The sequence below is a fragment of the Somniosus microcephalus genome, chromosome 11, assembly GCF_052327205.1.
Source record: "Somniosus microcephalus isolate GS21.2 chromosome 11, FLI_Smic_1.0, whole genome shotgun sequence".
NCBI classification, from domain to species: domain Eukaryota; kingdom Metazoa; phylum Chordata; class Chondrichthyes; order Squaliformes; family Somniosidae; genus Somniosus; species Somniosus microcephalus.
In genome coordinates, this window is record NC_140997.1 from 19,792,990 (window position 1) to 19,820,477 (window position 27,488).

A 27,488-nucleotide genomic window follows, 5' to 3' on the forward strand; every position below is an offset into this window, starting at 1 on the left:
TTTGTTCGCTGTCCAGCAGGTGCCTCATTTGTCTGGATAACATTACAATCTGAGGGGGAAAAATTCGGTTGTGCCCCCTTTGGGGCGATAACTTCACCGCACCCTGAAAAAGTTAGCGCACCCGCGCCATAAATTAAATGGTAGTGCCCCAAGCAGGAGGCGGGGCGCTACTGGAAGCGCTCCCCCTCCTTCCTGGGGCGCTACCATTCAATATCGCGGCGCTATGCGCAACAGCGTCACGGTATTGCAGGCCTCCCTCCCCTGATTAAAGGGGAGGGACCTACCACAGCGCGCACCGGGGCCCTGCTAGACCACCAGAGTGCCGGGAAAACAGCCCGGCACTCGAGGAGTGCCGGATTGACCAATCGTGGCCGGCACCCCGCATGAAGAAGTGGGAGGGGGCAGGTGCTGGCAGGCGGCCCAACAAAAAAAATGGCCGCCCAGCACCTGCCCTTTTAATTAGCGCCGCCGCAGCTGCAAAAACGCCACCCTGACCCTGTCGGACATATCGTCTGGTGGTAGGTCAGGGGGCATGACTGAAGTTTGCGGCCAGGGCACTGTGCACGGTGATGATGTCATCGCCAGAGGCGCAACACCGCTGGTAACCTGCCGCTGAATTTCACGGGAGGTTTTAGCGGTGCCGCACCCGGGCGCTAGGTGCTTTGTGCCCCGATAGCGCCCCCCGGGGTGCTAATGGGAGGTGCAAAGCAACCCAATTTTTCCCCCTGAAAGTCTTTAGACTTAGACTCGAAGAATCACTCCAAGTGACTATCCCAGTTCAATCGTTTCAACCTGACCTAGATGTGAGAAGTGTATTTGTGACACCAGTGCACCCCTGAGTTTTCTGCATCTCTAATTCAGGCACGACTACCTACTGCGTCCCTGTTGCCTTACTGATTGGATTGATGTTAATCTCCTCAGCATTCTGACTTTTGTTGTGGTGACAAGTATTGCATCTTGACCGAACAGTAATGAATAGAGGAGACGGAATGAACCTTTTACTATTTACTGAGTAAGTGGGTGGACATTACAGCACATTGTCTGCATGGCAGAACCCGAAACTGAAAGTGAAAGACAAAGTAAAACCGAGCCCCCCAGCACCCCCTTCAGGTAACACCTGGGAACTGGGACAAACTTCATTGAAGCAAAACTCAAAACACAACAACAAGGACCTTTAGTCAGTGCTGAGGCTTCTGCTGGAGAGCTATTAAAAAATAGCAATAATTCAATCATTAATTCCATAAAATCCAACATACATTTCAACCTTTTCATTTCTTAATGGTTTCATGTAGCCGTGACAGTAGTTCCTGGAAAAACTCAGACTGCTGTCCTCCAGCATTGGTTCAACATAGTCATGCACTACTGAGCATATAGGCCGGTAACCTCTTCCTCAATCCCTGCCCCATGTCTGGATTTATTTGAAGTCAAAAATGATCTCTGGCATCAGTTGTACAGAAGTGTTGGACATTGCTAAAGAAACTGATTGGAATAAGGTGTATCGTGTTCTGCTATCTGTAACTGTTACTTTATCTTATTTATGTAATTTCAAGACAATGTCAGAGCAGGAAGATTTCTTCTCATTTTTGAAATAGTGAATGAATGTGCTATTTTTGTTAGATGTTTAAGCACTCCTACATAACATGAAGACTGAACTTCACTGCTGGTTGTATGTACTGTTAAGGATAGTGCTGCCAGTTAAATAAACTGCTGACTGAGTTTTGAGTGTGTTTCCAGCATTTCCTTTTTATACCATACTTCTTAGTTCATAGTACACCTGGAATAATCTTTAAAGTAGCAGTCTTCATATGTTTTAGTGGAGAAGTATTATTGCAATCCTCCAAGCATTAACCTGTGCTTTGTCAAATATGGGGAGGCCATTTTTTAACTTCAGGCCAAAATGGGCAATCAATTGCAGTCACTGTCAGGAGGCCTGAGCCATTATTAGCTTTTGGCCTCTTCTGAATTTAAGCAGCAAACTCGGGCACCAAATGGGCCCCACTGCAGCTTGCCAGTTTCGAGATCGACCAGCTACTGCACAAAGGTGGCCATGGCATGTCAGACCTGTTCAGAGTTCGGGGGGGGGGGGCGGCGGCGGGGCGAGAACGGGCCAGTAGGGAGCTGCTGTGGTTTCATGGGGCCCAATGGAGCATTTTTGCTCCTCCGAGCCCCACAAAATGTTCCCCCCTCCCCCCAGAAACAATTTTGCCCAGTGTTTTGGAGTGCTCTTCAGTGGTTCCTTTTACGGAACGCTGGTTAGACCGTTCAACACAACCGCGTGCACAGTATACACTCTGCCCATTTCTACATGACAATGGCATATTGAGGTCCTACAACCAGCATACATCCCGATTTTCATATTTAACCAGCCTCCCAACTGTTTTGGGCAGGAGTGCTGGGCGCTTGTTTAAAGGTTAGCTGAACTTGAAAGAGGTGAACTTTGGGCGTCAAAGAGGTGTCCGAGGGACCCATCCAGGCAAGAAACGGGTGAGCAGCAGTTGAAAATCACTTCAATGTAAGTGAGAACCTGAGAGAAATCAATTTAATGTGGGACTTCAGTTATGTGGAGAGACTGGAGAAGCTGGGGTTGTTCTCCTTAGAGAAGGTTAAGGGGAGATTTGATAGAAGTGTTCAAAATCATGAAGGGTTTTGATAGAGTAAATAAGGAGAAACTGTTTCCAGTGGCAGAAGGGTCGGTAACCAGAGGACACAGATTTAAGGTAATTGGCAGAAGAACCAGAGGCGAGATGAGGAGAATTATTTTTCATAGTGAGTTATTATGCTCTGGAATGCACTGCCTGAAAGGGTGGTGGAAGCAGATTCAATAATAACTTTCAAAAGGGAATTGGATAAATACTTGAAGGGGCAAAATTTGGGGGGATATGAGGAAACAGCAGAGGAGTGAGAATAATTGGATAGCTCTTCAGAGAGCCTGCATAGGCACGATGGGACGAATGGCCTCCTTCTGTGCTGTATGATGTTTTGTACTTTTGATGTATGATGGGTGCTGTGTATGTTAGTTGTCTTTAACATAAAGGTTAGCAACCTAGAGTGATGCTGCTGTCTGGCAAGCAGTGTGTCATAATGAAGGAGCTGCTGTGGCTGATTGCACCATTCACACGGATATTTCTAATCCCTCTGCTGCTGGACTCTAATCTGATTGATGGTGTGATTATGATGGCTTAATAAATTTCAGTGTCAGTTTACTTGAACATTTGGTTTAATTTGTATGCTGCTCCTGACACTGTTTATAGCAAAATTGATTTGCCTGTAACTCCAGACTGATTATTATTAATCTGAAGGAGCAAGTTATGAAATCAGGTCATAAATTAGCCGCAACCCTTCTGGTTGGTCAGTGCTGCACATCCCTCTCCAACAACATTTCTTCATCAATTGACAGTATTTTCTGGACTTGGAACATGGGAACGCTGCCAGGCCCATCCCGGCCTATTCCCAGATTTCAGACCTCACCCAGTAATGACCTTACACATTTTAAAAATACTCTTACAAAATGCTCCCTGTAGATAACTATATAATTATAAAAAGAATGAAGTCATGACCAAAGATGGGATTGTTCTGACATAAGTTAACCTTGCCAGGAATTGAAGGAGAGAATTAACTCTCGGAAATATTTTTCCTTATTTTAACATTTATGTTTGAGACAGTATTTGAGTTATAGCCAATGCCTGTTTAATCTCCACACTTGTGAATGTACTAACATTTGGACCAGCAATTCTATCTGACACAATTGCTTTTGATTCACTAAAGTTGATCTGAAATTCAGCAGTATTCAGTTTAATGGTTGCAAGGTTTATGCTCTGGAAGATGTGTAAGAATGCTCCTCTGGGACTTTTACCTCAGTCAAACAGATGCCGTAATCCTCACAAACTGATGTTGGATTGGGAGGCTTTGTAATTCTGAACTGAATCTGCAGCCTGTATGAAAACCATAGTGTAAATTCAGCACTCCCACGCTGCCTGACGGGAGCCATTCTTGAAGGGACCGTGTGCTGGAGAGTCAGGGTGAACCTGTTATAGCCCTATCTCTGAACAGGAATCCTTTTGAGCGCACCTTCCCCATCTGGGACGGGACTGCAGGATATACTGAGTTTACCTTTACATTTTATGCCATATGTGTATTTTTTAATGGTCCTGAACGATCTCTTACTAACAGTACAGTGTGGCACTTAGAACTTTTGGCGTCCTGTGGAGAAATCAGGATTGTAATGGTTACATTGCTTTTTCTTTTGTTTTCCCGGAAGTTGCGAACCCAGCTGAAACATTGAGGGGAATTTTAACTCCCCAAAAATGGGTGGGTTTGGGTTGGGAGGGAAGTAAAAAAAAAAAAAAATTTACATTGCAAACCCAAGCCCAAGCTGCCTCGAACCCGCCCACTTGCGGTTTTAACAGAGGCGTGGGTGGGTGGGAGGAGGCAGCCCGCACCCAGGAGGCAGGTTGCTCATTTAAATATTTTAATGAGGCTCACATTTTTTTCTCTTTTTTACATTTAACCCTGGCCGACTGGGTTTCCCGGACCTCAGGATACCCAGTAGCTAAGTGGAGGCGAGGACTGCATGTGGAAGAGGTTAAGTGTCTTTCCAGCACTGCTTGTGGGCCAGGAGGAGCAGGATTGGTTCTTCCCAGCCCCCCCCAAGCTAACCTGCTTCCCTGCCCGCGGGTGGGTGTGCCCCCCTCCTCCACGATCACCGACCCACTCCCCACGACCCCCTCCCCACGATCACTGAACCCCCCACCATGATGACCGACCACTCTCACCGACCCCCCCACCACTCTCACCGACCCCCTCCCCACCACGACCACCGACTCCCTCCTCACCACTCTCACCGACCCCCTCCCCACCACGACCACCGACCCCTCCCTCCCCACCACGACCACCGACCCCTCCCCACCACTCTCACCGACCCCCTCCCCATCACGACCACTGACCCCCTCCCCACTCTCACTGACCCCCTCCCCACTCTCACCGACCCCCCCATGATCTCCGACCCCTCCCCACAACCAGCGACCTCCCCCCACAATCACCGACCCCCTCCTCACTCTCACCGACCCCCACAAATATCGACCCCTCCCCACAACCAGCGACCCCTCCCCACGACCACCGACACCCTCCCCACAAACACCGACACCCTCCCCACGATCACCGACACCCTCCCCACGATCACCGACACCCTCCCCACGATCACCGACACCCTCCCCACGATCACCGACCTCCCCCCACGATCACCGACCCCTCCCCACGATCACCGACGCCCTCCCCACGATCACCGACGCCCTCCCCACGATCACCGACGCCCTCCCCACGATCACCGACGCCCTCCCCACGATCACCGACGCCCTCCCCACGATCACCGACGCCCTCCCCACGATCACCGACGCCCTCCCCACGATCACCGACCTCCCCCCACGATCATCGAGACCCTCCCCACGACCACCGAGACCCTCCGCACGATCACCGACACCCTCCCCCCACGATCACCGACACCCTTCCCCCACGATCACCGAATCCCCTCCCCACGATTACCGAGCTCCTCTCCGCACGATCACCTAAGCCCCCTCCCCACTATCACCGACCCCCCCATCTCTGCCCCTGATCTGTCTCCAATTCCCCGCGATCACCCCTCGACCCTCCAAATATTCTGACTTCTGGGTTTCCCGATCAGAACTCCTCTACCCCGACCCCCGCGCTTGTAACCCAGTAAAGATGGGGCTGTTATTTTCAGCAGTTTGTTTGTCACTTGCTACCGCAAGGCTTTTTGTGCTTATTAACCGTTTCTTTCTGGTGTGTTTTTTTGGGAGGGTGTCAGATGCTCCTACATGTTTTCTGTGCCTTGTGCCACCTGTGGTTGATAAAGCAGTTGACCAGCTCTTGGGCTCCCACTGATACTGCTCTGAACCAGTCAGGAGGGAGTGAATGCAGTGGCCAGGAGACAATTCTTTGAGTGTTTCCCTCCCTCCCCAGTGTGCCAGGCCTTCACAGCACCACACATCAGATTGGGTATTGAGAAGGACTCTCCAACTGAATCGTTGGATTTTACATATCATATGGGGTATAAGATTGTGACACATCTGATACTGAATTAATTTTAAAACAGACATGCGGAAAGGCATCTATGCTGCCACATCCTGCATCTGTATACAATGGTCTGTTGCCATAATTTAAAAAACAGTTATTAGATTTTCAGTAAGCTTGGTTAATTACTTTCTTTTCATAGCCCCGGGATCCTGTCAAAAACAATTGCTGGGTGTCACCACAGATCTGCGAACATCGATTTGTCACCCCGGTAATTTAAAAATAATTTATTACATGTGCACCAAATTTGATAAGTGATTTATTTTCTTCAAGCTATTCTCTAATTGCTAGAAACCATGCTGTATTTATAAGTAGCGATCTGTAAACTGCAAACTCAAGCAGCTTTATAAAATACACAGATCATCGAAGTGCAAGATTAAGGCAGTAGTCAAAGGAGAACAGGGCGTTCTCCCAGTGTTCTGACTTACTAGAACAGATTCATTGGTCGTTTACTTCATTTACTGTTTGTGGAATGCTGCTGTACACAAATCGGCTGTTGTAACTGCTTACATAACAACAACAACTTGCACTTATATGGTGCATTGAATATTGAAAAATATCGAAGGCGCTTCACAGAGGTGTAAGGAAAGATAGACCCCAAGCCAAAGGAAGAGAAATTACAAGGGCTAAAAGAGATGGGTTTTAAGGATGTTCTTAAAGGACATTGCTGCAGGAGCTCCTCAGGGCAGTGTCCTAGGCCCAACCATCTTCAGCTGCTTCATCAATGACCTTCCCTCCATCATAAGGTCAGAAGTGGGGATGTTCATTGATGACTGCACAGTGTTCAGTTCCATTCACAACTCCTCAGCTAATGAAGCAGTCTATGCCTGCATGCAACAAGACCTGGATGACATTCAGGCTTGGGCTGATAAGTGGCAGGTAACATTCGCACCACACAAGTGACAGGTGATGGCTATCTCCAACAAGAGAGCGTCGAACCACCTCCCCTTGACATTCAATGGCATTACCATCGCCAAATCTCCCACCATCAACATCCTGGGGGGTCACCATTGACCAGAAACTTAACTGGACCAGCCACATAAATACTGAGGGTACAAGAGCAGGTTAGAGGCTGGGTATTCTGTAGCGAGTGCCTTACCTCCTGACTCCCCAAAGCCTTTCCACCATCTACAAGATGCACTGCAGCAACTCGCTAAGGCTTCTTCGACAGCACCTCCCAAACCCATGACCTCTACCACCTAGAAGGACAAGGGCAGCAGGCGCATGGGAACACCACCACCTCCAAGTCGCACACCGTCCTGACTTAGAAATATATCGCCGTTCCTTCATCGTCGCTGGGTCAAAATCCTGGAACTCCCTCCCTAACAGTACTATGGGAGTACCTTCACCACACGGACTGCAGCGGTTCAAGAATGTAGCTCACCATCACCTTCTCGGGGGCAATTAGGGATGGAGAAGGAATGCTGGCCTTGCCAGTGACACCTACATCCCATGAATGAATTTTTTTAAAAAGGAGGAAAGTGAGGTGGAGAGGCAGAGGGGTTTAGATACTGAATTCTAGAGCCTGTGGCATAGGTGGCTGAAGGCATGGCAGAATGGTGACAAAAACATTGATGAGGATTTCGGTAGCAGATGTGCTGTGGTAGGGACAGAGGCAAGTGATGTCACGGAGCAAAAGTAGGCAGTCTTTATGATGGAGAGGATACGGATTAAATAGGACCCCGAGGTTGTAAACAGTCTGGTTTAGCCTAAGGCAGTGGCTGGGGTGGGGAATGGAGTTGTTGACAAGGGTATCGAGTTTGTGTTAGAGATACTGGCTTTGGTCTTCTGAGGACCAAAGGAACCTCCAAGGAGATATTGATAAGATGGTGGAATGGGCAAAACGTGGCAAATAGAATTCAATGTTATTAAATGTGGCATGGTACATGTTGTTTTAAAACGAAAAATTAATTGTACTTTGAGCAGGGAACAGCTGGGTGATATGGAAGAGCAGAGGGATTAGGGCTTCAGGTTTACAAGACCTTAAAAGCGGCACTTCAGGTGGATAAGGCCGTTAAAAAAGCTAACGTAATACTTGGTTTTATGGCAAGGGGTATAGGGAATATAGAAGTTGGGAATGTATATCAAACTTTAGTTGGATTACTGTGCAGTTTTGGGCTGTACACTATTGAAAGGATGTGGCATTTCTGCTATTTGTAATGCTAAAAAGCTTAAGCACAGTAGTAATGGATTCATCCATCGAAGAAAATAATGTAGATTGCACCAGTTCTCCTATTCAAAAACTGCTACCTCTCCTCCTCCTGATAATGCTACTGGTTCTGGTCATCTTGCAGCAGATTCTTTAACCTTTGCACACCATCCCTGTGACAGTGACATTTACTCCACTGAATCTCTTTCCATTTTAGGTCATTAGTCATACTGAGGAGGTTTGCTCCACCTATGTATTGTAAACTAGCTGGGGGAGCCCGGCTTTGCCAGGGCTGTTTTGGGCCGGGCGGTTTAAATCGAGTCCCAGGCTTTGGGGCCTCTCTGTATCCCTCTGTGAATCTGCTGCCGGGCAACATTTAAAATCGAGTCCCAGGCTTTTGGGCCCCGTCTCTGTGTCCCTCTCTCAATCTGCTGCCGGGCAACATTTCTACCTTTTAATACCTTGAAAGATGAAAGTGAAAGTACTTATAAAACGTTTTTGGTAAATCTTATGTTATTTTTAAAAGAGATACTAACTTTTTCGAAGCTGGATTAGCAGAGTAGTTTGAGCTGGAAGTAGTGAAGCAATGGCTGCCCGATGCCTGAGTTGAAAAGCATTAGTCCCGCCCACAGACTCAGCGATTGGCTAACCATCAGGCGACTGAACTGTAGGATTGGTCAATCGTGCCGGCACAGGATTGGTCGACCTTGACGTCAGTCAGTCAATGCTACTTAGCAGATAATGAGTTTAATTTTGAAGGTTTTTTGCATAACGCGCGAACAATTTTTGTCCGGCCGAAATGTAAGTACGCTTAGGATGGTTCTGGAATCGTCGGCTTTCTTTCGACGTAACGCACGTGTAGGTACGCTCTATAACTTTCGAGTTAATTCAAGACAGACAGACAGACGGAATGACAGACAGACAGATGTATCCTTTTATATATATAGATATGATCATTATTTACAGTATAGTGCTCCTCATTATCTTGAAAGTAAGGTACTTTGTGTTGCTCATGCGTGTCTCCTATGGCTCTCACACAATTTCTCCTGTGTTTTTATGTATTTCTCCCTCTTTTGTTTTCTCATTTCTCACACAGAGACCATCTAATAGCCATGGAAGTGTAGGAACAAAGGATGGAACATGGACTAGTGCTGTGTAGTGGGGAGTGCGGGGAGGAGGAGTAGGACCTGGAATGTAGTTGTGGAGAGGGGCCTAAAGAACCTGGGGCTGGGATGGAATGGGGCTGTGAAATGATGGGGGCTATTTTTAAACTTGTGTACAGCGGTTCTATCATTGAGTCTTCTGAGCACAACACAGGGCACCCGGTAGGACAGGGAGCAGAGCATGCATCTAATTGGTCCTCGTAACCACGAGATGAATAACACATTAACAATCATGCGGTTACTGCAGATAAATGTGGTGTCTGGAAACAGACATACTTGGATGAACACAATTATTTTTATTGTATTTATTAAGATTGTTATTGAATGCTGTTGTTGAACTTTTACCATAATCCACTAATGTCTATAAGAATTCTGTAGGGACTGTCAAACTGAACTGAATGCAAAGTGTTCATATTAATATGATAGTATTAATTCTGTCACAGTAAACGTTTACAATATGCCCTATCTCTCTTTCAGACGATGTTCCACCATATTTTAAGACTGAGCCAGGGCCGCCACAGGTTCACTTGGAGGGGAATCGTCTGGTCTTAACATGCCTGGCAGAGGGAAGTTGGCCACTTGAGTTTAAATGGTTGCGAAATGATACAGCTATCACGACATTCTCTAGTGAATACAGGTAATTAAAAGGAGCACTATGTCATAATTAAAATCGTCAAAACTTTAGTTATGTGGATTTTCATACAGGGTCTGGTCATTTTGTTTAGGCTTTTAGGCCAGTTTTACCATTGGTGTTCCGCATTGATGCCACACAGTTTCAGATGTGCGTTGACACAAAATCAGTTGTATAATTCAGGAGTCTGGTTGATCATCTGATTGTAGACTGCATTCCTATCTGTTAGGGCATTGATTTGCAGGGTTATCTGGGACAAGGTGGGAAGAATCCCAGCACCAGTGACTGCTCAGGTCAACCCATCCAGCCCCCAATAATAAGCTCGTCTGATTGAGCAATCACCAATTACTGTTCCTGGCTCAGGTATCGTATTATGGAGTCTGCCACAGAGGGTTGACTTGGTTTAATCTTCCATCAGTGGTATGTTCTCTTGAAGCCAACTTAGCTTCAAAAGAGACTCTAATTACCAGCCACCACTAGAGCTGATTGGTCATTAGACAACTGATGAGCAGGGGTTGCATTCCACAATCTCATAATCTGTTGTGTAAAATAGTTTCTCCTGCCCCGTTTCTTAAATCTCTCCCATTTAAACCCTGATTGTAACTTGGCGCCGGAATCGGGCAGGTGTGGGCCGAGGTGGGTGGCAGACGGACTTAACCATGGCAATGTGAGGTTCTGCCGATTTTAAGTCCCGGGACTCAAATGTGTGCCCCCAGTCAGTTGCCCACCCAAAACCGACAGGAAGGGCAACTGGTTGGCGGGCGGGAGCGGAATGGCAGGAGGCTGCCACTGTGAATTGAAGGAACGGCCCTCGTGTTCCCAGGGTTGAAAATTACCCCTTTAATCTCATATCTATGTTCCCTAGTTCTAGATCCCTCAACCACTGGAATAGTCTGTGTCTATCTAATCTCTATAATCCCTTCATAATTTTAAACACTTTGATCACATCACCCTGCAATCTCCTATTCTAACGAAAACAGCCCCAATTTTCTAAGACTTTGTATTTTCTCATACCAGGCAACTTCCTAGTGAATCTGTACCTTGTCCTCTCTCTTAGCTCAGCATCTTTCCTATAGCGTGGAGTACAAAACTGCACTTAGTATTCTTGCTCTATCACCAGCATTTTCTGTTTTTACTTGTTATATTGAGCTAGTCAGATGGCCTCTGGAGTCCATTATCTTGGATATGTGAATACCATAGTTTTATTTGGTCTACTGTGTCTCCTTTACTGAGGTGTGTGAATTCCATTGTATTTCCATTCTGGAATAATAGCCAGTGCAAATGCTCTATAGAAGTAGTTACAAGTTCAAACTTGTTTATCCTACTGCAGGTTTATGTTGGTGTGAATGTGATTTTGGAGTGATTGGAAACATGCCCCATCCACTCATATTCAAGAAAACCAATGTGATGAAAAGATTCTGTCAGCTTATTAAAGTTCATATGGGTGACTTTGTGGCTCAGTTTTAATAGATCCAAAGTTGTCTGATGTGTAAACCAGACACAGCAGATGTTGTATTACAAAGGGTGGAAACAAAATGAAATGATTCCACTTTGCTGGTGGAAAGGTGGTATTAGTTATGGCACGATCAATGGAACAAAACAAGGCAAGTTCCTGGTTTCTCTCCAGGTTAATTCTGTGCACTAAGCTGAACATTTCTTTTTGTTCAAGGTATGTTATTCCATCCCTCCAGCGCTCAGACTCTGGGTTTTACCAGTGTGTGGTGCGGAACCGAGGTGGAGCACTTTTACAGAGGAAGACACAAGTACAAGTAGCATGTAAGTGGATGTCATTTTTTCACCACGGTGCACAGTTTCTACGTTGTAGACCTAAGGTGTTCCTTTTGGTTTTATGTTATGAGCAATGTCATTAAAAATACTTTTCATGGCTGTGCCATGAAATGTACCATCTACTGGAACAATAACTCATGGCACTGTCATTACAAGTAACTCTTGGGTATTAGAAAAACTTCCATACAGCTGATATCAGTTCATTTGCTTTATTTGTCAGTGTATACCAATAAACAAGAAATTAAAAAAGAAAACAGCAAATATTGGACTTGTTTAATGCACTGCTCGTCTGCCAGAAATGACTGGTTCATTGCTATACTGTCTGACAACTTGTAACTCAATTAATGGATCAAATCTTAACTAGAAATGGTTATTTCAGTCGGGCTAGTTCTTCCCTGTGTTGACTACAGTAGTTAATCAGGACAATCCACTGATCCAGTTTACCCTTGTTCGACCTACAAATTCTTCTCTCTCCAATGTCCCTGCTTTCCTCCCCTTGATGAATTACCACTACTACATAGCTTCATCAGCATTGATGATGGTTTGAATAGGGTGGAGGAATTTATAACCATGATCACTGATTATTCTCCCTGTTACAGCACAGGATGGCTTCTTTCCATGTGCTGTGATGTCAGCTTTTCTGCCCTGGGCCAGTGTTGTCCAATAGAAATCGCTGACTTGGAAAGCACTTTTCTAGAAGTGATCAGCCCGCAGCCTCAGAATGTGCAGGCAGAGAGGGAATTTGTGACCACCAGACAGAGGAGGAGGACCAGGCAGGTAGGGCAGGAATCCCCAGAGTGCATCTCGCTCGCTAACCGGTTCACAGTTCAGGAAACTGGTGGGGGTGATGGCTCCTCTGGGGAAAGTAGCCAGAGCCAAGGCTCAGCTGCATTTGGGGGGGGGGGGGGGGGGGGGGCGGTTGGAGGAAGAAGAGTGGAAGAGCAATAGTGACAGGAGATTCATTGGTTAGGGGAACAGATGGGCGTTTCTGTGGACGCAGACGTGACTCCAGGATGGTATGTTTCCTCCCTGGTGCCAGGGTCAAGGATGTCACTGAGCGGCTGCAGAACACTCTGAGGGGGGAGGGTGACCAGCCAGAGGTCGTTGTCTATATCGGTACCAATGACATAGGCAGAAAGAGGGATGTGGCCCTGCAGGCAGACTATAGGGAGCTAGGAAAGAGATTAAAAAGCAGGACCTCGAAGGTAGTAATCTCCGAATTACTCCCGGTGCCACGTGCTAGTGAGTACAGGAATAGGAGGATAGAGCAGATGAATGCGTGGCTGGAGAGGTGGTGCAAGAGGGAGGGCTTTAGATTCCTGAGGCATTGGGACCATTTCTGGGGAAGGTGGGACCTGTACAAGCCGGACGGGTTAAACCTCAACAGAGCGGGGACCAGTATTCTTGCGGGGAGGTTTGCTAATGCTGTTGGGGAGGGTTTAAACTAGCTTGACAGGGGGATGGGCACCAGCATATAGGAGTAGAAAAGAGAAATAAGGTGCATGAAAGAGTGAAAAATGGGTTTAGAATGCATGTACGTAAACGCACAAAGTGTGGTGAATAAAGTTGGTGAGCTACATTCTCCATCGCCCCCGGTCTCTGGCCGGACCCGCCCCCGCTCTCCGTCCAGACCCACCCCCGCTCTCCGTCCGGACCCGCCCCCGCTCTCCGGCCGGCCTCGCCTCCGCTCTCCATCGGGTCTCGCCCCCGCTCTCCGTCCGGCCTCGCCCCCGCTCTCCGTCCGGCCTCGCCCCCGCTCTCCGTCCGGCCTCGCCCCCGCTCTCAGTCCGGCCTCGCCCCCGCTCTCCGTCCGGCCTCGCCCCCGCTCTCCGTCCGGCCCCGCCCCCGCTCTCCGTCCGGCCCCGCCCCCGCTCTCCGTCCGGCCCCGCCCCCGCTCTCCGGCCCCGCCCCCGCTCTCCGTCCGGCCCCGCCCCCGCTCTCCGTCCGGCCCCGCTCTCCGTCCCCGCTCTCCGTCCGGCCCCGCCCCCGCTCTCCGTCCGGCCCCGCCCCCGCTCTCCGTCCGGCCCCGCCCCCGCTCTCCGTCCGGCCCCGCCCCCGCTCTCCGGCCCCGCCCCTGCTCCCGCTCTCCGTCCGGCCCCGCCCCTGCTCCCGCTCTCCGGCCGGCCCCGCCCCTGCCCTCCGTCTAGCCAGAAGTAAAGGACAGACAACAATCAAAAAACACGTGCACACTCTGCTTTTTGTCTTGCCATTTTAACTACAAATTCACAGAAAAGTTGAAGTTCCCATGCCTACACCGTGCGAGTATGAGTACCTGTACTGACATCACAGGCCCAATGACAGTGTCTATTTACTAATCAAAAATGCAATTAACCTCATCTGTATTCCTAATTAACCAAATGTAGCTAGTGGCTAACGTATTGGATAGCACTGCTGAAGGTGAAATATTCTGTTTCTGTGGTGAACCAACAGGTTCTGAGGTTAAGGACTGATGTAACTTTATATAAATCTAGTTGTCATGATCTACTGTCAAGAAGCTATCAGTCCCTTTAATGCAAGGTGTGAAATAAATGTCATAGTGGCCAGATCTTGTTCTTTGAATTGTTTTTTTCTGGTACTTTCTCACCTTCAGCTGAGAAGCATGCTGAATGTATTTTAGTTGACTTCTTACTTTTTTTTGGAAAATATTTACCCCCCCTTAAGTTTTTGGCCTGTGACCTCGCCGAGCCAAACACGGGTGACTAAGAGCAGCTGAGCACCCTGTTCCTCAGCCTCCACCATTCCACTCCGTACTGCTCTCCAGAAAGTACAGACAAGTGGAGATGAAGTAACTTTTCCTGTGATTTTACCTCTTTTCCCCCCCCCCACCAGATGGTAAAGATGATATCAGATTTGGTGCAGAGTGAGATCAAATCTTTATCACATTGTTATATACTGCCACTGGGCTTTATTGGACTTCATAATCTCTGATTTAGACTGCTTTAAGTGTTGGTCTGTTAGAGGTAAATCTGGTGAAAACTGATTTAGCTGCTTGAGCTGGACTCCCTGGCCTAAGCCAGCAGCCAGACTATCAGCTTTTTATCAGACAGGATGCTCTCCCATGTGATGTAGTGTGAAGTGAGCCAGCTCATCACATATCTTTCAGGCAGGTTGGAACAGCAGCTTATGATCAGATTAGAACCTATGAAAATGTGAGATGAAATTTCAAATGGTTTTACTTTTCACAAATAATTGCCATTTCATTCCAAAACATTGAAAACAATTTTATATGAGTTGTAATCAATTCTATTCAGTAAAGTGCTTCACTGTTTTCTGTATTTAGCTGTGAGGCTGATCTCTTTCTGATCCTGTAGATCAGCCTTACAGTCTAGTGATTTATCCTGTTAACTGATCTGATTGCTTTAAATTAATTTCAAATTTCAGTAGTGACCTGTTTACTTACAGCCGTTGCACGCTTAAAGTGCATAATCAAGTCTGACTTCAGAAAGTAAGCACGGTCGGGCCTGGTTATTGCCTGAATAGACGTGATCACTATAGACTGCTAGTATGCTAACTTCTTCAGTGCTGGCTCTTGCAAAGAACGTAATCCATCTCTATAATGTCTACACTTTCATTAGCTTGCCCATAGTATTTCCTTTTATTTGGAGAAACACTGGAGTTATCATTGTTTAATTCTATGAATAAGAATCACATTAGGAAATTTTACTTTTGAAAAAAGTATTCTTTAAAATTTCAAATGTATTTCTGAACAATTGCAAGCTCACCCCACTGCAATGGAAATGAACAGTGCCATAATATATATTAATATAAAGTTCCTTTGGCCAGTGATTATGAAGGCTTTTGATGATCAATTCATGGGAACTGATGAGCACAGCTTTAATATACTATGGTTGGTAGTACTCTGCCATACAGAAAAAAGGAAGTCCCGGGTTTAATGCCATATCAGAGACAGAGGTGCACAACTGACCTGAGTTAGAGATGGGTGAGATCAGCCAGGGTTCCCAAACCTAATTGCTACCCAGGGCCTTCTACTGGAAAGTGCACTGCATGGATGTCAGTTAAGGACAGAATCAGACTCGGTGTGATTCCCCCTATGGAGAAATGCCAGTCTACATCGGCTCTAAGCTTGCACACAAAGAATGGGCTAGATACTAGATGAAGAATGCCATTCATATGCCAAAATCTGAATTAATGCATTCAGAAGGGCAGAAAATTGGAGAAGGAAAAGAATGTATTCTGTGCACAAAACCATTGAATAAGAGAACTGAAACATGAACAGCAGAGCCAGGTCGGGCTGTGGTACACTGTATTTGTACTTTGCACAACCAGCTTTCAGCTTTATAATTTGCTGGTAGTTGTATCCTGTATTTGTTATATGATATAATTGCTCCTGTGTCTCCAAGATAATCTCCATGTTATTTCTTGTTTTCCATGGAGCATTGACAATTTTCTATGTTTACGAAGTTCGATCTGAGTCTTGCAATCCTAACTTCCTACTCAAAGAAGCTATCAATGTGCAGACAAGTGAAAATAACTTGAAAATGTGTATGCTTTTGGCTGACTGAATTACTGTGAGATACTTACAATCACAATATGAAACTGTCATTGCACTTAGGTTTCATACATAAAATTACAGCATTTCTTAGCCCCAGTTAACAACTACCCTGTGCTAAAGTATGTAACTGGTTTAAGTTTAATAGAAAAATCCAAGTGCAGGTTCTATTTACAGTACTTGTATTTATGAAGCTCTGTGTTTAATAAAGGCTATAGGCATGTTAGCAGATGGCTACTTAATCCAGATGTAGGTCATATTTAATCAAATTAGCAACCTGTCAGCTCTGCAAAAAGTTGGCAGAAGCTCAAAGCAGCGCTAAGGAGAATTTCACTATCGAGAATAAGGATGAACAAAAACAAACCAAACTCTCTCTTTAAGGGAGAGAGGTTGGGCCATAGCCTCATTGTACAAATACTTTAAACTTAACTTTTAAAATTAGTGCAAGATTTACTGTGTTCTTACACAAATAGTACAATTTTACAAAAGAAATCAAGCTCGTGTTAAAAAAATTAATTCTGGGTTAAACATTTTACCGTCCATTTAAAAGTAAATGCCAACAAAAGTAGACAGAACAAATCTTATGAGTAAACTTGTAAATACAGAACAATTACAGCCTTCAGTTTGGCAGAAGTTCTCATTTTTCTTCACATACTGACAAAAAACCCATATTATCTGCTTTGGAAGTCCTCCGGTGTCTGCCACGATATCATCCAATAATACTGTCATTGAGGAAATGGATTGCTCACCTGACAGCAGGTGAAGAAAAATGTTACTGGCTGTAAAAGTACAGGTCAAAATGATCTGCCAAACTGTCAGATGTGTTGATATTTCTGTTCTAATGCATTTGTCAGAACTCTTACTGATTTTTGTGATGTTTAGATGGTTCTTAGCTGTGATGTACACTCCTTTAGGGTATTATGTTTTCAAAAGTAAATCTCCATCTATAGACAAAGCACACACATTTTTGACAGTGAAACCCATGCGAGTCTGAAATCTAAATTAATTCCGAAGTTAAAATTCACTAAAGCTGACGCAAATTTAGTTTCGATCTTGAGTCTGTCTCCACACTTCAAGCAATGGGAATGTCAGGAGGTTGACAGTTTTGCCACTGAAGTGCTTATACCCTACATCAGCATCGCTCAATTCTCCAGATCTTCCAGTCTAAAAATTAGCTACAACAGCCCATCACCACCGCCATTATATACATTCTTGCTCACATTCTGTGTCGAATCATTTCATCCAAAATTGAAATAAAGTTAGACCGCAAATATTTTTTAACAAACTGTAAGTAAATGTGGAAGGTATGAGGTAAAAAATATAATTTTCAGATTTGAGATAACTTAACGATGGACTTTCCAAATCTGATGATTACTGAAATGTCAGTTCTCTAATCTGCAGTCAGCTTCTATGTATACATATCAAGTGTAATGTGGAGTTCTGTAATGGTGGTGCAGTACATTGGCGTTTCAGTGTGTGATGCCACAAGATATAGGATGCAGGTTACCTAGTCGCGATTTCCTAGTCTCTGTTGCCCTTTGAAGGAGAGGTGTCAAGAGATGGTTGCTGCAAGCTGCCTTTTAACAGCTAGCCCCCTTAGCCTGGGGATGAAATACGGTGACCTAAGGAAGGAGAGAAAAATAAATAGAATGGGTGAGCAGAATTACATGGTAGTTCTGTGCTTTGACTCTTGAAATGCTATTTATTATTGGTAGCGTACAAGTTTATCCCACAAATTGCTGCTGGTGTCGAGGGTAAGTATTCTTCATACCAGGGAATAGAGCATCTTTTACTTCTTTGTCCTGTTTAATTTGCTCTCCAATATTTTAGTCACAGAAATAGTATTGTGTTATGGCCCGTTGGTAGTTCTTCTCATTTAATCAGTTGAAAATTCTCACTTTTTTTCTGCAGACATGGGGAACTTTGAAGGAGGTGACCAGCGCATCACAGTATCACAGGGTCAGGCTGCAGTACTAAAATCTCCAGACGTCAGCAGCTACCCACAACCGCAAATGACATGGTTTCGTGATGGCCAAAAGATTATCCCCAGCAACAGAATGTGAGTGAGCCTGTTCATGACCATTAATGTGCTATTGGTGAATTTTTTTAAATTAAAATTGATAATAAAATAACACAAATTTCCTTAATACTGATATAATAGCATAGATTTTAAGAATTCACACTCCCAGCACAGAGCTTTGTGTGCTGGGGACGCGTAATTGGGTGCAGAGATCAACGAACCCTTCAGAATCTTCCATCCATTACTTCACCAGAAGTGCACTTTTGTAAAATTACCGATAATGTATTTCTTGACTATACTCCAGTCAGGATTTGCCACTACTATGTACACTTCAACTGATTTTCATTCATGTGAAATGTGGTTTTAGCAGGGGGAGAATAAAGGAGGGTACATTGCAGTTGTTATTTAAGGTCACTATTCATATCTGTCTCAATTCAATGATGCTAAAGCAGTAAAAGTAACAAGACATGTTACATCTTTATTCTTAAAGTCTGTAATAGTTTTTTTTTTTTTAAACAGTTTGTGTACATTATATCAGACTCTAGTATATTGCAAAAAAAAATTAAGATCGAGGCCAGGACTCTCTTCAGAGTTCCTCTGCTGCCATAACTTCACCCGGAGTGCAGCAGAAACCACGCCAGTGTCAGCCTAGATTTTTATGCTCAAGTCACTGGAGTGGGACTTGAACCCACAACCTTCTGACTCAGAGGCGAGAGTACTACCCCTGAACCACAGCTAACACATATAACCAGAGAGAGAAAGAATAAAAGAAAGAAGGAAGAAAAGGAAAGGATCAAAACAGGAAATAAAAATTCCTCTCTGATACCCCTAGTTGGTAAATGCATATTCCGTAGTGTGGTCTTGACCCATTTTAACCTGGAAGGTCCCAAATGAGTGAGGTGTTGGGGTCTTCCCAGTATCCAAGTCTTGGGAAAACTTGAGGTTCATAGAGAGTTGAGCAGAAAAGAAGTATATGGAACAAGATGGGAAAATATGAAAAGAGAAGGCTGAGGGGTGACCTAATAGAGGTCTTTAAATTATGAAAGGTTATGATAGAGTAGATACAGAGAGTGTGTTTCCACTTGTGGGGAAGAGCAAAACTAGAGGCCATCAGTATAAGATAGTCACCAAGAAACCAAATAGGGAATTCAGAAGATACTTCTTTACCTACAGAGTGATGAGAATGTGGAACTCACTACCACAGGGAGTAGTTGATGCATATAGTATAGATGCATTTATGGACCGCTTTGGCTGGGCTGTCGGTCATCTATAGACCAGAACATCACCACAAGACATTTAAGCCAGGCCTCCATATTGAGATCCTGCAGGTCAAAAAGCCAGCAAAGGATATCAACAATGAAGCTTCACATGATTTTCCTGCATTTGGAACTGTTTAGATACAGAATTAACCAACTCTAGATTTTGCTAGAAGGAGTATTAGACTGTGACTGAATCTATGACTTGCCATCAACACCCCAGTGTAATTTCTCCAAGGCTACAAAAAGAGTCTATTTGCTAGACATCTGTCATTGTTACAGATGTGTGCAGATGCACCATGTTGCTCATCACTTACACAATGTTGATACTTCTCATAGCAGTGGAGAAGTTGCAGGCTTGTCAGATGAAACTTTAGTTGTAATTCACATATCAATCTAATCAATCGGAGGGTTCCTGCGGGCGGATGCCTCCGATTGGAAAAAGATCTACGAACCTACCTACTGGTTCCGTAGATCCCGAGGTTTCCGCTCCTGGGCCTCTCCTCTTGGAAATGCGCAGAGGCCTACGTATGCGCCCCTGGGATCACGTGGGCCAGGCGAACCAATCGAAGGGAATCCCCCTTTATACTTTTGACAGGTCTGTACGGACAGAACTGTCAAATGTATGAATGGGGATTACATTTAAAAACACACTAAAACATTAAATACATTTTTTTAAAACATTACATAATTAAAATTAATTAAAATTCCATTTAATTAAATATTTTAAACAAAAATTTAATTTTTTGAAATAAAAATTAGATGTTTTTACGGGGCTAAAAATAAACTTACCTTTTTGAAGAGTATATTTCATTTATAAATGAGTTATAAAATTCCATTTCTCTATTTTTTAAACTCTTAAGCTGGTAAAATCAGGCCTTACGCTTGCTTTTACCAGGCGTAAGAATTCTATGGCCTTTCAGCGGGCGGAAGTTGTGCAAAAAGCGCAACTGTCCACCCGCAGAGGCACTTTTATTGGGCATGTGGATGATCTGTCAAGAGATTCTTGACAGATCGCAAGTGCCGGTTTTCAGCGTATGTGCTTTGCACGCCTGAAACCGGCACTTGCGCGGCCCCTACAGGTGCGTACCCGTGGGGGTTGGAAAATCCGGCCCTATGTCTTTTCACCAAATTAGTGTTTGTGTCCAATGTGATTTTTTTGCTCTTCAGAAAGAAATGCTGTTATGACACTTAGTCATGAGTTGTTACATTTAGCAGATGTTTCCACATCTATTCTAAAACTAGTGGAGTGAATCACAGCTATTTCTTGCAGTTATTCGCAGTCTGTTATTTGTAGGCTAATCAAACTCTCTTTCAATATAACCCTATGCCTTCTGCTACAACTTAGAACCAAAACTGCTTAAAGAAACAAATCACTAAACTGCAAACACAAATTTCAAATGTAAATTGTCAGATGAAGTAAGTGATCTAAAGTAGGGGAATGTAGGAATAGATATTTGGGGAGAGATTTTATTGCCAAGCAAAAAAACGCAGTCCTTGGCATTAATGGTACTTTTAGTGCTAATGGAACAACTTCCAGAGTTGAGAGTCTTTGCCCTTATCCCCACCCTTCTGACATGGTGCCCAAGTAAGGGGTCTCCAAGAGACCGAGGAATTTTGGCCTCTCTATGGTGTGATATTTCAGGATCCTTACTGCCCTGTTAGCACACTCTTGATATATTTTGGCAGGGGTACAGAGAAAGATTGAGAATTAGGCCAGGATCCAGCATATTTGACTTCTGACCTTCCTCACTCGTTTTTGGGATGCCTTTATTGGGACGAAATCTCCATCCACCCCAAAGTTGGTCTCCAGCATCAGAGGGAATGTGGCTGGAAAAAGAAGACTCCCAGGCTGGGAGTTTATTGCCCCAACCTGGGATTCTAGCAGCGAGCCAAAATATCTAGTGAATGCAGGTGCTCTGGTGCGACCACTGCTAGAAGTGAGGACTGTGTGGTGGTGGGTGGTGGGGGTGGTGTCCTGGCCTGGATCCCATAAAATTTAAAAACCCTTTGTCTAATTTTGGGGATACTTGCAGCATCTTTTGGGGTGGAGGGGAAGGATGGTAATTTCCTCCCTCTCTTCTCTCCCCCCACCCCCCCCAAACCTGTAGTAGGCACTGGAATGCCGAGTCTTCCTTGATTGGTGCATCTCTAGTGACACAGGCACACACTACTGGTATTATAATGAGGTGACCTACCCCAACCCCACATACTCCATCGGGGTCAACGACAGATGTCACCAGTGGACTCATCCTGGCACTAATGCCAGGATGTCAAGCCTGTGGATATTTGGCTGCATTTAATACCTTTTTTTAATATCTGACAGAATTTCCAACAAATAAAGTGTATGCAAACCTTACAGATATGTTATGATGCACCATACACCTATCTGGCCGAGAAGGCATTCAGCAGCCTCCTTTCCGGTCATTCTGCTGGCAGTATAATCATCTGATGGGAGGTATGCATGGGTAGTACAAAACAACTTTTCCTAGCTGTTTTTTCTCACTTTGGGGAGCTGCCTGATGACCTCTACAGACGGCCCTTACTGAAAACAAGAGCTTCCTCTGCATGGAATCAAGGGCATGAACCAAATTTTTTACCACTTCATGAGACAGCACGCTAATGCAGTAGGTTTCGTATCCGTTCATGAGAAGAAGAAATGGATTATTATTTTCCAGATAAGCCTTTGCCAGTCATTGATAAGATCAGTGCTTTGCCTCCAAAATACTTATTAATTGCTGTGACATTACCAAATCAAAGATGTGTAGATTTAGAGTAAAAAGTGTAAAATTATTTTTAGGATTAGAGTTAAAGGGCTCGATTTTCCAAGCATGTAAGGTGAATGATAAGTTTAAAAAAGTGATCACTTACCTTTTTTTACTTCTGTAGCCTTTAGCCGTGCTGGATCGGGAGAGTGGACATCATCCCTGTCAATTTCAGGTAATGGCTGATGGACCCTCCGATCCATCAGACGTCTGAAATTTACGTTTTTTCAGTCCTCACCGCAAAAACGAATCAAACTCAAGAGAATGTCAGTGTTTGACAGCTTCACAGAGCTGTCAAACGCTGTCATTTCTTCTTTCAAGAAGTCTTGACAGATAGCACGTCTGACGCTGACGTGATCTGTCAGTGACTTCTTCCCTAATTGGTTTGCTGAGCTCGCCAGGCGGGCTTAACAAGCTCAATCGGGAAAATCCCTCTGAATGGTCAGGCGAGGATGGAGGCGGGACATTGACACGACAAGCAGCAGTCCCGCCTCCAAGTCACCTCCATTGACAAAACCCAGCCCAGAGTATCAGTAACTGAATTTCTGATCATTACTTCGAGGAACAATTTTCTAAGGATTAAAATGTACACCATAATATAACTGTAATGTGGTGTAAAATTTAACCCTCAGAAAATAGCTATTTTAAGTACAGGTCAGTACATCAGTTATTGGAATATAAATACTGTAACTATTCTTAGTACCAAATTGATTAAATTATATCACTTCATGGCTTATGGATAAAAGCTCAGCTAAAACTGATCATAAATTATTTGCCTTAATGCAACCAATAAATATGGCAGTGAATAAAAATGTTCAAATACTCATGACCAAATACAGCAGTTAACTAAAAAGTGGATATTGATTATGTAGATTTTAGCCGCCCATGCACTCTCAATTGTTGTCTGACTTAATTTTATTCAATATGTGCCAGATCTGCACCAGTAAACCAAAACTGATTGTGGGTTCAAAACCCTCTCTAGGATTTGAGCACATAATCTACGCTGATACTGGAGTACTGTATTGTCGGAGGTGCCATCCTTTGAGTGAGATTCTAAATCTTGGTCTGTTCACGTGACGTAAAAAATCTCATGGCACTATTCAAAGGTGAGAAGGGAATTCTCCTGGTGTCCAGGCCAACATTATTCCCTTAACCACCACCAACAAAAATATATTAACAAGCCATTTATCTCAATTACTGTTTGTAGGACAGCAATTTGGCTGTTACATTTACCTACATAGCAGCAGTGATAACACTTCAAAAGCAATTGAATTGCTGTGAAGCACTTTGAAACACCCTGAGGACAGGAAATGCACAATAGAAATATGTTGATTACATAGGATATACGGCACAGAAACAGGCCATTCGGCCCAACCAGTCTATGCCGACGTTTATGCTCCACTCGAGCCTCCTCCCGTCTTTCCTCAGCTAAATCTATCAGCGTAACCCTCTATTCTCTTCTCCCTCATATGCTTGTCTAGCTTCCCCTTAAATGCATGTGTACTATTTGCTTCAACCACTCCCTGTGGTAGCGAGTTCCACATTCTCACCACTCTGAGTAAAGAAGTTTTTTCTGAATTCCCTATTGGATTTCTTGGTGACTATCTTATATTGATGTCCTCTAGTTATGCTCTTCCCCTAAAGTGGAAGCATTCCCTCTGTATCCATTCTATCAAAACCTTTCATAATTTTAAAGACCTCTATTAGGTCACCCCTCAGCCTTCTTTTTTCAAGAGAAAAGAGACCCAGCCTGTTCATCCTTTCCTGATATGTATACCCTCGCATTTCTGGTATCATCCTTGTAAATCTTCTCTGCACCCTCTCCAGTGCTTCTATACCCTTTTTATAGAATGGCGACCAGAACTGCACGCAGTACTCTTATGTGTGGTCTAACCAAGGTTCAATACAGGTTTAGCATAACTTCCCGACTTTTCAATTCTATCCCTCTAGAAATAAACCCTAGTGCTTGGTTTGCTTTTTTTATGGCTTTGCTAACCTGTGTCGCAACTTTTAGTGATTTGTGTATTTGTGCTCCGAGATCCCTTTGTTCCTCTACCTCACCTAGACTCGCACCCTCCAAGTAATAAGTGACCTCCCTATTCTCACTACTAGAATGTAATACCTCACATTTATCTGTGTTGAACTTAATTTGCCAATTATATGCCCATTCTGCAAGTTTATTAGTGTCCTCCTGTAATTTGTTGCAGTCCTCCTCAGTATTGACTCTCCTGCCCCCCCTCCCAAAATTTGGTGTCATCCGCAAATTTAGAAATTGTGTTTTTGAATCCTACATCTAAATTGTTAATGTAAATTGTGAACAACAGTGGTCCCAACACTGATACTTGTGGAACACCACTACCCACCTTCTGCCACTGTGAATAACTATCCTTTGCCCCTGCTCTCTGCTTTTTGTCTTGAAGTCAGCTAGCAATCCATTCTGCTACTTGTCCCCTGACTCCGCATTATCTAGCCTTGTTCATCATTCTATTATGGGGTAGCTTATCAAAGGTCTTTTGAAAATCTAGATAAATTACATCTACTGCATTACCATTGTCTACTCTCTCTGTTACCTCTTCAAAAAATTCAATGAGGTTGATCAAGCAAGACTTTCCCTTTTGAAATCCATGCTGACTATTCATTATTATATTTTTGGTTTCTAGATGTTCTATTTTCTCCTTTAGTAGGGATTCCATTATTTTTCCTACCACCGATGTTAAGTTGACTGGTTTATAATACCCTGGACATGTTCTATCCCCCTTCTTGAATATAGGTATTACCTTAGCTATCCGCCAGTCTTCTGGCACTACACCTTTTTCTAATGAATTATTAAATATGTTTAGTATTCCCTAGATTCTTTTAAAATGCATGGATACAATCCATCCATGGGGTTTTATCTTCTTTGGGTTTGATTAGTTTATTTAATATATCCCCTCTTTTTATTTTAAATGCACTTATCTCATTACTAATCTCATCATCCAATGCCATGTCCACCTGTTCTATCTCCCTGGTAAATACTGAAGCAAAATAATTATTTAATATTTCTACCATCTCTCTATTGTTACCTGTGGTATTACCCTGTCTATCCCTTAATGGCCCTATTCCCATCCCTACCTTCCTTTTTTTATTGACGTGCCTGTAAAATATTTTACTATTTTGTTTTATGTTCCTTGATAATTTAATTTCATAGTTCCTCTTTGCCTTCCTAAATGTTTTTTTGACTTCTCTCCTAATCTCTTCGTATTCTCCCTTATCATGCTGTCCATGTACGTAATGTATGCCTCTTTCCTTACCCTCAATTGTTCCCTTATGGCTTTATTCATTCATGGATTCTCATTAGTGTTTCGTTTATTCTTTCCTTTTAGCGGAATATATTGTTCCTGCACTCTGTTGAACACCATTTTAAACGTTTCCCATTGCTGTTCTACATCGTTGTTTGCCAATATTGTTGCCAATTTTATTTTCCCCAAGTTCTATTCTCAGCCCCCTCAAAATCAGCTTTTCTCCAGTCTATTAACCTGTTTTTTGTCATACTTTCTACAAGAATGACGTCCATGGGAGACATTACGTAGGAGGGGTTCAAAGTGAAGCAGTCCTAAGGTCCTTTCTTTAAAAAAAATTGTTGAATGAATATTTTGCTCTTCATAATGAAGAATATCTGTGTTAAAGAGTGCAATAGTGCTTTTCTTTTTGCCATCCAGCATCAGCAACCTGATTCCAAGGTCAGGCAAAGCATAGTCCTATGTGGGGTTGAAAAAAACTCTCTTCACTCTTCCAGCAATGTTCTTAACACCAAGATTTGACATTTACTACATTAGCAGTACTAGCGGCCTCTCTGAGTGGCATCCGCATTTAAGAAATTAAAATTCTGCTGCATCGCTCCTTGGTGAATGTGGCGGGCTGGGAGTGCACAGTTTTATAAATGTGCTCCCAGTGCATGCCAAGGACCGGCACAGTGGAATTTTTACCCCTCAGTACCAAATTCGAGGCTACTTTCTGACTTGGGTCTACGCCTTTACAAATAACAGACAGAAGAGACTTTAATCTCATCATTGTCTGGGCTGGATTTGAACTCAGCGGCAAAAGGTTAGTGTCTGATCTACTATGCCATACACAGTCACTCCCAGTCCACCCTTTCCAATAGCTTTTGACTTTTTAATAACCAACTGCAAAGCAGACTATGTTTAATATTTCGCAAAATAATGCATCAATTGCTCTGTTTCCACTTTTTGAAGATGTATTTAGTTCTTAAATGTGTGAAGTGACGCGAGAACGTTTCGATAAAAGAACAATTAGGAGTTTGCAATGTGCCTTCGCAGTCTGATGAGCAGGAGTACAGTATTCTAGCAATAGTGAACATAAGGAAGACAGATTATTATCTGAACGACAATAGATTGGGAAAAGGGGAAGTGCAACGAGACCTGGGTGTCCTTGTGCACCAGTCGCTGAAGATAAGCATGCAGGTGCAGCAGGCGGTTAAGAAGGCAAATGGTATGCTGGCCTTCATAGCGAGAGGAATCGAGTACAGGAGCAAGGATGTCTTGCTGCAGTTGTACAGGGCCTTGGTGAGACCACACCTTGAGTATTGTGTGCAGTTTTGGTCGCCTTATCTGAGGAAGGATGTTCTTGCCATGGAGAGAGTGCAGCGAAGATTCACCAGACTGAACCTGGGATGGCAGGAATGACGTATGAAGAGAGATTGGGTCGATTAGGCTTATATTCGCTAGAGTTTAGAAGAATGAGAGGGGGTCTCACTGAAACTTATAAAATTTTAACAGGATTAGACAGACTAGCTACAGGAAGGATGTTCCTGATGGCGGGGAGTCCAGAACCAGGGGTCACAGTCTAAGGATAAGGGGTAAGCCATTTAGGACTGAGATGAGGAGGAATTTCTTCACCCAGGGAGTGGTGAACCTGTGGAATTCTCTACCACAAAAGACAGTTGAGGCCAATTCATTAAATATATTCAAGAAGGAGTTAGATATATTTCTTAAGGCTAAGGGGATCAAGTGATATGGCGAGAAAGCAGGGACAGGGTACTGAATTTGGATGATCAGCCATGATCTCATTAAATGGCGGAACAGGCTCGAGGGGCCGAATGGCCTACTCCTGCTCCTATCTT

At 44.1% G+C, this 27,488-nt stretch overlaps 1 protein-coding gene across 2 annotated transcripts in view; it reads left to right on the forward strand.

Annotated features, from left to right (window-relative positions):
• The window catches only part of sdk1a (sidekick cell adhesion molecule 1a), an 897,759-nt gene that overhangs the window by 325,813 nt on the left and 544,458 nt on the right, over positions 1 to 27,488 (forward strand). For both annotated transcript variants that reach the window (XM_086000285.1, XM_086000286.1), the window contains exons 2-4: positions 9,877 to 10,036; positions 11,700 to 11,806; positions 18,240 to 18,387. In XM_086000285.1, coding sequence (XP_085856411.1) covers positions 9,877 to 10,036; positions 11,700 to 11,806; positions 18,240 to 18,387 — 415 coding nt within the window. The remainder of the gene's footprint in view (positions 1 to 9,876; positions 10,037 to 11,699; positions 11,807 to 18,239; positions 18,388 to 27,488) is intronic.